Source organism: Nanorana parkeri, unplaced genomic scaffold (genome assembly GCF_000935625.1).
Source record: "Nanorana parkeri isolate BGI_ZX_2015 unplaced genomic scaffold, ASM93562v1 scaffold114, whole genome shotgun sequence".
Classification (NCBI taxonomy): Eukaryota; Metazoa; Chordata; class Amphibia; order Anura; family Dicroglossidae; genus Nanorana; species Nanorana parkeri.
Genome location: NW_017306382.1, coordinates 218976 through 229806, shown reverse-complemented (window position 1 = coordinate 229806; position 10831 = coordinate 218976). Strand labels below are relative to the sequence as shown.

At 44.1% G+C, this 10831-nt stretch overlaps 1 protein-coding gene across 2 annotated transcripts in view; it reads left to right on the top strand.

Moving 5' to 3' along the window:
- The window catches only part of TMEM135 (transmembrane protein 135), a 292084-nt gene that overhangs the window by 272872 nt on the left and 8381 nt on the right, over positions 1-10831 (top strand). For both annotated transcript variants that reach the window (XM_018553255.1, XM_018553254.1), the window contains 3 exons: positions 5571-5640; positions 6962-7129; positions 8592-8655. In XM_018553255.1, coding sequence (XP_018408757.1) covers positions 5571-5640; positions 6962-7129; positions 8592-8655 — 302 coding nt within the window. The remainder of the gene's footprint in view (positions 1-5570; positions 5641-6961; positions 7130-8591; positions 8656-10831) is intronic.

Below are 10831 nucleotides of genomic sequence, written 5' to 3'. Positions count from 1 at the left end.
AGACAGGTAAACAGATATCAAATATGTCAAGCCTCCAAACTGTGTGTGCCTGCGAAATAGTAAAAAAAATAGTGAAAGTTGTGCTGTCAGCAAAAAGCTATGATACCCAAAATTAAATGTGGGCAACGTACGCTGAGTCGCTTACATTCACATTCACGCTTATTCTAGCATTGTGTTTGATTGGGGGATCGGTGTCCTCTATTGTTTTTTTAAAAATAGGATTTCCAGATTTTTTTTTTTTAACTGAGCTTTATTGTAGCACAAGTAGACTGGCAAGCCCCTCCTATTTGAGACTTTATAGAGACATCAGGCTTCTTCTAAGGTCTCCTTTGCACTCTGCATAAGAAGATCATGGACAGAGTACACTGGAGCTGCTCCTTTGGAAGCAACAGACAACTGAAATCTGACAGTTGTGAACCCAGAAGTGCTCAGAGCTGAGCACTTTAGTGCTGTGAGAGCACTGAACAGACGTTCCCCAATTTTCTCCTCGTTGTGCTGCTAAAGGGTAGTTTTTGCCAGTCTCAGGTTCGCCTGCTTTCTCTAAGAGACTAGTAACATGATGATGAGGGGATGGACTGGACAGGAGGATGCTACACTGACACTTTACAGCTGCTCAGATCACTTCTACATAAATTAGGGCTTATTTCCCTGCCTTTCATCTATATCAAAGTTGCCGCAAAATCTTCAGGTATCGGAGCATTTTCAATCATCAACCCTGCGTAAGCTCTGACAACACCTGCTGCAGAGCCTTCACAGGGTTGGGACTGCAGAGGAGAAAGTGAATATAAATGGATAGGGGGCTCTGTCACTTTAGCCTGCATAGGTCAAGTGATAGACACCTCACTGCGATGACCTTCCCATTTTATGTGAAATGAAGATTTGCCTTTATCCTGAGAAAAGCATTCTAGAAATAGCGATACCAAGCTTCAGCCAAAATCTCCTCCGTAAATCATGTAAAAGTTTCAAATCCAGAGAGAAAATGTCAGGAATCCACTTGCACAAGTATGAACCTCTATAATAAGTGTTGCACAACATGTTCGTATGCAGAACAAATACGCCAATCCCTTCCCTAAGCTCTGAAATATGTTTTTCATTTTGCTCGATAGCTTTGTTACAGCTTTTAAGCAATATCCAGCCTGTCTCTTTTTCTGTCTGAGCTGTAATCTTCCATTTTGAGCTGTGATTTTGCGTAGCCATCAACAGGCCACTGCGAAGCCAGAAAAAAGAAAGACAGCACCTTTTCCCCAAATACCTCCTTGATCTCTGGCATTCTGCATGCTGATCACACGCCTGAAATCTTTCCATTTTTAAAGGATGTGCAGTGCTAAGATTCACGCAGACACATTGGTGTCCAATATTGTCCCCACAGTGTGCCTCCTATGGACACGTTGAGGCTGATTTACTAAAAGAGTTCGGAATCTTCACTTCACACATTGTGTGAATTTTCACTTTAATCATGCAATCATGTGCAAAGCAAAGTCCTAATAACTTTGAATACTCAGTCATGTGCAGATGCTTCTTACATCATTGGAAAATTGAAGTGAATATTTACACAATTTTTTGATTGAAGATTCTCCCGTTGGAGGGTGGTTATTTTTGTTCCCCATGGTCCCTGGGTGTGTTGTAAAGTAGCCACCGCTCCAAGCTCGCTCCTGTGATGGAACTGGAACTGTTACCAGCTGTATAGACATTTCTAAGTGGCACATGAACTGGATGCCAATGGTACTGGATTTACAGCTACTGGTTCTGAAAGACACTGGTACTGGATAGCACTGTGGGGTGATGGACAGAAATAAAACGTCACAGAAGTCTCCAAAATATGCCTGAAGTCAAGTTTCATTCCTACTTCTACCCTTTTCATAATATAGAATGACTGAGGCATGGCAACTGAGTAGCAGCGATATATATTTTTCTGTTATAGTGACCCTGTCACCACTCACTCTATGCATTGCAGGTATAACAAACTCTGTAAAAAAAAAAATAGGCGCTGAGAAATCACTGCTGCTTCTTTTCTGCTGCTGATTGGTCCTTCCATTTTTTTGGGATGCTGCGTGGCTCTATTTTCTGCATTTCTGACACTTTCAGGTGTCAGAGGCTTTCTGTGCCCAACTGCATCACAAGAGTTACAGCTCTGGATTCGCTTCCATAACAACAAAGATGTATGCAAGAATTATGCATGCCAAATAAACCGCCAAATATCTCTACTGTGTCTCTCCGAAGCTGAATTGGGACTCTAGCCAAACCATTTTTTTTTAGTTTTGTGTAGAGAAGGAAAAGTTAAACCCTTTATCAGTTTATTTTTCGCTGTCTGTGTGCTGTTGGGGAGATTTTCCTTTATTTCCTGCTGCACAAATACAACAGTAATACGAGGAAAGCTCTACAAAGTGAAGGGAAATGCCCCTCTTAGACAGTTGTCACCAGAGTAGATGTCCCCATAGGAAGATTTATCCTCTCCTTCTGTTCTTGATGATAACTGCATCACTTGTGATTTTCCATAACTTCCTGGACAAATTGACATCCTTTAGTGATCCTTTCAAGAGACCTGTGTATACATAAATATGAAGCTGACCTCTCCTTCTGAAAAGTACTAACTGGCCTGCTATTAAATTGATATCAGCACTTAAAGCAGTGGTTCTCAACCTGTGTATCCTCAGGACCCACAATTGTCCTTGTTCTTAAGGTCACGACCCAAGTTGTACTGAAATGGAATGCACGGAATTAGGGTACACACTCCAAAAAATATTTTAGGTTCCACCCAGTCTCCCTTACTTACGAGAACTGGAGTAGATCCTCAGCCTGGGATTCAGTGTGGGCTGCTGTGCTGTGACTGAGCTCCATCCATATGTGCATTGCTGGCACAGCTCCCTTGCATTCCCTGTAGAGGTGCTGGGAGCCAGAATGTCACCCCGGTCCAGGCACCTCTACAGGACATGTGAGGTAGCTGAAAAGCAATGTATGTATGGATGAAGCTCCGTCACAGCACAACACCTCCATCGTGGCCATAGCCACCGTCTCATCCTACCTCAAGCTGAAACTCGGCACCGGGCAGCATATTTTGAATGGCTGCTTGGAGAGAGAACTGACAGTGCAGGGGGGGGCAGAGGAGCCTCTCACCTAGAAAAGTGGAAAGAATGTGGCGACCCACTGAACATGGGGTCGCGACCCGCTTTTGGGTCACGACCCACCAGTTGAGAACCAAGGCTTTAAAGGATATAAAATCTTGAAGTCTAAAATGTAAAAAGCAATGTGTGGTCCCTCCATAATTCCTACCAGACCCATATCCCAGATAGGACTCTGATATTAATTTGAAGAGGGGGGACCACACGCAAAAATATAAGAAAAAATGTGGGGTTCCACCTTCACATTAGGAGCCACCTTCAAATCAGAGCTCCCCCCTTTGGCATCACAGTCCCCCTTTACATCAGGAGCCCCCTGCTTTCACATCACAGTCACCCTCTCTCACAGTAGGAGCTCCTCTGTACATCAAACGCCCCCCTTCACTTCAGAGTCCTCCTTTTTTACGTAAGAAATGTAAACATTTTAAGGCACCCCCAAGGAAGCCAGGAGGCACCCCAGGGTGCAACAGCACCTTGGTTGAGAATGGCTGTTCTAAAGCATAGCTAAGGAGTTCTGACATCTTTGGCCACATTTGGTTCTGACTCAGGGGTTATCTTTATATGTCCCCTCCAGTCAAACATGAATATCTACAATTTAAGTTGATTAAGGGAAGGAAACCTTGCTGCTAACCAAATCTTTCAACTGGCCTCCTAGCTACTATAAATTCCTGTATTTGCAAATATCCATATTTTTGAAATGGCCATATATCTCAACCTACAGAAACGTAGGTAGGTGTCTTCTATGTTGCCAAAACCACCCTATTTAAGCCAAGATTAGCCCCAATACATGGCAGTGCCAGGTGAGACCTGCAAAGCAGTGCCATGTCATAAGTAGCTGCAACCTCAAATTAAAAGCAGTTTGAAAGGTGTAACACAGGGGTGCCCACAATTTGTCGTCTGGAGATCTACTTTTCAAATGACGAGTTTATTGAGATCTACCAATGAAAAAACACCTTTATTTAAAAAACAAGCACATTAAAATCATTATTGGGACGTCTGCCTCTCTCGCTCTCTCCCCTGTATCTCTCTCTCTCTCTCTCTCTCTCTCTCTGCGGGCCAGTTCACACTAGGCGGTGCATTGAAGTCAATGGCATCACAGCCATGCCCCCCCCCGCCCGCATTGCGATCACCCGCACCTGGAACGCAGGCACATCAGTGCCTGTGCTTGCCTGCATTCGGGTCCACTGTGATCTGCAAAAATGCTGCAAGCACTATTTTTGCAGATCTCACTGGACTGGAACGCAGGCACTAATGTACCTGCGTTTCGGGTGTGGGCGATCGCACTGTGGGCAATGGGCGTGGCTGCGGTGCCATTGACTTCAATGCACCGCCACGCCCCTGAACGCAGGGAACCGGCTGTCTTCCGTTCCAGTGCGTTCCAGAGGCCGAACGCTCTGGAACGCAAACTTTGTGGTGTGAACGTGCGCTCTTTCCTCGCTCTCGCCCCTTTCCCTCTCTGCTGTCTCCTCTCTCTCTCTCCTGTCTCTTCTCTCTCTCCTGTCTCTTCTCTCTCTTTCTCCTGTCTCTTCTCTCTCTCTCTCTCTCTCTGCTGTCTCTTTCCTCTCTCTGCGGTCACTTCTCTCTCTTTCTCTGCTGTCTCTTTTCTCTCTTTCTCTGCTGCTCTCTCTCTCCTGGCTGTCTTTCCTTACCTACACTGCGTCAGCTTCCCAGGTCTCCTCTCATGTGCGCTGTCCTATCCTCCTGTGTTGCTCGTGTGACCAAATGTGGCCGACGCTGCACATGGGGAGATGTGTCCCGCCCCTTCCCGTCTGCAGCATCTGACACATTCAGTTGCACTAGCACCGCGGAAGGGAGCTCAGGTCAGTGAGCCGATCACGATCTACCAGTGTTTGCTTTGCGATCGACTGGTAGATCGCGATCGACCTGATGGGCACCCCTAGGTCTAACACATCGTGATGCTGGCCATTGCTGTTCTGTTGCTGTATATACAACTCAAATTATAGGTCCAGTTTTACTGGACATTTGCAACAAACTTGGCCAGATTTACATTTATTGTAGGACCTAACTTAACGAGTGGCATATTTAGGTTAGCCCTATAGAAGGGGCATTTTATATGCAAGTCTAGTCTTGTTTACTATTCAAAATCCATTAAATATTAAATTTTAACTGAGTTGTATTGTTTCTAGGGTCACTTTAGCTGCTCACTGACTTAACTTAATTTGCGATGCAGAGTTGCTCTTTAATAGATGCGTTTCCAGGTCATTCTATAGACCTTTATGTGATGAATGGTAAGTTATTTATAGAGTGACTGGAACTGGATCACACGCACACCATTATTGCAGTTCATCTTGAAATTTTATTCTAGCTATATATCACTTCGATTTCCAATACACGGACTTGGTCAAATGGTTTATGTTTATTTACTTGATATACACACTTACATTTTTATTTACATGTCACATTCTTCCATGTGATTTATGGCTTTGTGTTTAGATGCAAACACGGGCCAAGGCACAGATGTTGCAAGCACTATGAAGACAATTGTATCTCTTACTGCATTAAGGTACGTTGACGACGTCCAAACATCCACGGGTTGGGAAGCGGTAATTGTAACAAGATGTACAGGAATCCAGCCAGGGGTGGCAGGCGTGTTTCTTTGAAGACCTATTGTTAAATGAAATATATAATAAAAATGAACAAGCAGACCTTTTATGTTATCCATGTACGCTTAGCCAAGGACCTGATCCAAGAGCATGCACATTATCACTGTTAATTGAGATAAGGCATTTAATCAATCAAATTAGTTAGAATTGCCATTAACATGACCTAGACTGTGAACTCACTTGCTGCTGTCTGCATTTAGCATACATTTTCTTCCAGTTATTTAAGTCCAAACTCAGGATGTTGGTCAACCTTACAATTGTCTGGAAAAATGGTTAAAGCAAAAGTATTGTCTTTTTACAGTTAATTTAGAAACACATTTTGATGTGGTTAGCCTAATGTAAATGATCCTGAGTGGTTATGAGTGTTAATACTTTTAAAACCTTGTTTCTGTGTATAAATACAATATATAGCCAAACGTTTGTAGACACCTGGGCATCATAGCTATATGAGCTTGTTGGGCATCCCATTCCAAAATCATGGGCATTAATATGGAGTATTATTATTATACAGGATTTATATAGCGCCAACAGTTTGCGCAGCCCTTTATAATATAAGGAAGACATGACAATCACAATTAAATTAAACACAATTAAAGACAAGATGGTAAGGAGGCCCCTGCCCGTGAGGGCTTAATATGAAACTGTTCAGTATAAAGCTCTACTATAGAATCTCATAGTAAGCTCCCTGCCCCTACACCCTTACTGTTTATGAACCTGCACCTTGCCGAATTAATGTCCAAACCTCCTTGCGAGTGTACCTGGTGAAGACTGGGCTCAGTTCAGACTCTGCACCTTAGGGCTGCCATTGGCAGCACGTGGAAATTATTTTCCTGTAATAATGGCGATTCCTCTTCCTTTAGGCCCTGGCTACATGACCAGGGTAAAAAGTCTTCTCTGTAAATGATGTTCAGACAGAGCCAGCCAATCAGTAGTTCAGCCTGAACAGTTTTGACATTAACCCCTGATGCCCTCCACATTAGCAGGGACCACATTGCCAGGTTTAATGTGGATACGTGTAAAGATAAGGCTTACAGCGGCCCTATTCTCTTAGTCCTTGATGCCTAGTCATTGCCCACAACATTCATTCAGCGAGGATGATGACTTTGGTGTCATGATATCTCAACTGCTGATATGGTAACATTACAGTTATTGTGGATAAGAGGCCGTGTGTCTCTTCTATTTATATTTGTAGTTGATGTATGAACGATATTGTTTTTCCAGGGGTTCGTTAGAATGTTCAGTGTTGGGTATTTGATCCAGTGCTGCCTCCGGATCCCGTCCGCCTTCCGCATTTTGTTTACAAAACCCTCCAGGTTATTCTCTCTGTTCTACAATAAGGAGAACTTCCAGCTGGGGGCTTTCCTGGGTTCCTTCGTCAGTATTTACAAGGTACGTAGGCTACAGATTTCCACTATTGTGCGTTTGGGTATTATGTTTTTTTATAAATCACATCTTTTTCAGCACATCTAGGAGACCATCTTATACATAAATGTGTTTTCTATGTAAGTAAATTATTATTTATTTCCTATGATGTTCAGCTCCATCTAGTGACCATAAAGTGGTATGTTCCTGTTTCTTCTAATGCTATGAATGACAGTCGACCTGAAAAGAAAATATGGTAATGTTAGTTTTTGCCCCCTTTGTACAGAACAACTGTAAATGCAATTTTGCCGGACAAATAGCACTTTTTTTTTATAAATACACCCCAAAGTGTATCTCAGAGCAAAATAAAAAAAATAAAAAAAAACACACACAGTATATCTCTGCAATACATGAACAATTTCACCATGACTTATCCCTGTTGATTTGCCAGAAATGCACTAATTTCCTAAGTGAAGAGTGGTGTCAGCCATGCCCAGTTTTCTTTTACTGAACCACTGTTCCATTTCTACAACATAAAAGCTAATTATTCTGTAGTCCCAACATAAGAACTGGGAGAGGTCAATAGACTCATTGAGAAAACAGTGTGTTCACAAAACACAGGACAACTCAGAATTTTTGTCATGATCAACGGGTATTTTTTGCCATTTGTCAAGCAGATGTCCCTACGCTCTGCAAAACGCTCAAACACCGAAATCCCAATATTTCCTATGGGCATGGTTCACACCTGGGCGTATTACAGGCCGTATGAATGCGCTACAAAACGCCCTACGCCCAAAGAAGTACAGGAGCTTCTTTGGGGCGTATTCATTGGGATAAAGCCAGGTAGCCCTCGGAAACGCATGTTTGTCGCACGTTTTTACCGCGAATCGCGGTAAAAACGCACGACAAACGCGCATATTCGATACGCCTAGGTGCGAACCCAGCCTAAGTGAGCACATAAGAGCAGTTAATTGTTAAGGTTTTCAGAGAGAAGAGACCCTGCCAGCCTCTGCACCTAAGGTTTCCTGCAATGGAAGAGCCATTGTATCCGCTATCTAGGGTGGCCCCTTTCCTGCCTCCCCTCTGTTCAAGCACTGTGGCTGGAGTGTGGGATGCCTGTGTGCCCTGCCACATGTTGTGGCTCTTTCCTCTGACCTGTACATAACTACAGGACTCAGCAGTGATGTAAGAGGTAGAAGAAGGAGCCACAGCACGTGGCAGGGGGGACACAGGCATCCCACACTCCCAGAAGTGTTGAATGCCAAAGACTCACAGAGGTTGCAGTGCACATCGAGTCTGTTTGTGTACTTGCCTTGTGGCTGCACAATCTGGAAGCTTGTCAGTTTGGTCAAGTTTAGATAGCCCTGACTTAGTTATGTTCAGCTAGACTTTTCGATGTGTGGATGTTTTCAGTAATGGATATTGGTGTTTGTAAAATAGGAAATTAAATGTTCTGTATTGTATACACATACTCTTTTTGTTCTTTCAGGGCACAAGCTGCTTCTTGAGATGGGTGAGGAACTTGGATGATGAGCTTCACGCCCTCATAGCTGGTAAGTCTTATGGCAAATGAATATATAATTTTTTTCTAATTCCACAGCAGACACTCCAGTGGAAACGCTAGTCCAATTTCCCCTCTGCAGACCAGTTGGTTCCATCGCCCTGAATCCCCCTCCATCCCTCCGGGGACCAGCTAGCCCCATTCTCCCCCCAACACGCTGGCTAGCACACAGGTTCCATGCCCCCTCCAAGGGGTCCACAGCCCTTACCCAGCACACAGTTTCCATGTCCCCTCCATGGTGTCCCCAGCCCTCCCATAGCAAACAACGCCCATGCCCCCTCCATGGTGTCCCCAGCCTTTCCATAGCACACAGGGTCCATGTTCCCTTTATGGTGTCCCCAGTCCTTCCCTAGCACACACAGTCCATGCCCCCTCCATTGTGTCCCCAGCACACACGACGGTCCATGTCCACTCCATGGTGTCCATAGTCCTCCCTTAGCACACAGAACCATACAGCCTATACAGGAAATATTAGACTTTTACATGCAGGCCACGCAGGGGTGAGTAAGCCTTCATAGCACACAGAGCAGGCTCAGCGTTCTCCTGTGGCTGGATGCAGCCCCATCACACGCCTCTCACTGTGACACCCAGGCGGCCTGTGAACGCTACAGCACAGGAAGCGGCTATTAGAGTGCAAACACTCCCACTGAGCTGGCCACATCCCACTCATGGCTCATTAGAGGTCAGTCCCTGGCTGAGGTCACGAGGAAGGGGCTCTGAACACTAGAGTGAAAAGCTCACGTTATCAAACTGTCCTCCGTCCATCTTTATGAAAACCACTCACATGACTTGGGATAACCTGGCGGTATCGGGAATCCTGAAGAGTGCGAGGAAGCCACTGTTGGAAACTGTGCCCTAGGCAGCTGCCTAGTTTGCCTAGCTGCAGCGCCGGCCCCACTACTAACCCTCAAAGAATCTGTATTTTGAGATCTCCCTCTCCCGCACCTTAAAATATTGCTGGTTTCTGGTGTTACAGCAAGTTTAAAGTGAACAAAAAGAACCTGCACTGTCACTACCAGCACAGCAGACACTTCCAGGACTCAGCACTCCGAGTCCCTGCTGTGGCGTGTTTCAAATATTGTCCAGCTTCCATGGTCAAAAAATGTTGCCCCCTCCAACCTCCTATGCTGCACTATTGGCTATGGAGAACAGGGTCAGATTTTAAAGCAGGGAAGCCAGACAATATTTGTATATTATCTCTCACCTTGTCTCTGCTTACATTGACCTGTTCTTGTTTCTTTCACTCTCTTCTCTTGTTTTCCCTCTCTCGCTCTACTTTTGCACTCTTTTTCTCTATGCTTGTCTCTCTCCCCTTCCTTTTCTCTTCCTGGTTTTTCTTTATTTTATTTTATTTCTGCCTTCCTTCCTCTTTCTTTCCTTCTCTATTTTTTAGTATCTACACAACATCATAAAAGCATTAAAAAAATATATGATATGAAAATGGCTCACCTAACACACAGATTGCCTCCAATTATTCACATCCAATTACCATACTATGCCATATTATAGAGGTAGATATCAAACCACATTTAAGGGTATATTCACATTCCACTGTAGTAAAGGTAATTGGATGGGATTCACTCAACACGTTTCACGGATGTATTCTGCTTCATCAGGAGTGTACAAGGCATTGTTCAGATAATTGGACCATCATGCAGCCAGTTGTACAGGAACATCTACCAAAAGTTTTGCTGGGCAGGGATAAGTGCAAGAAGTCCCTTCCGCCTGATTGCCAAAGACCACAAAATCATGTCATAGATAATTGGATGTGAAGAATTAGAGGCATACTGTGTGTTAAGTGAGCTGTTTTCATCATTTCATATGATATATGTTTTGTATTGCTTTTATGATGTTGTGTACATACTAATAAAATGTAGAAAACACAGTATACGTTGTCCGTGTGTGGATACCTTAAACATTTGTTCTGAATAAATCAAGAATAGATTGAATTACCCTAGGATGTCGTTCCCCTATTAACCAACCTCTCCAATACATTTTTGAACTTACTTTCTCACTCCCCCAGTTTCTCTCTCTCTTTCTCTCTCCCCTTTCTCTCTCCACTTTCTTTCTCCCCTTTCTCTCTCTCTCTCCCCTTTCTCTCTCTCTCTCTCTCTCTCTCTCTCTCTCTCTCTCCCTCTCTCTCTCTCCCCTTTCTCTCTCTTTCTCCC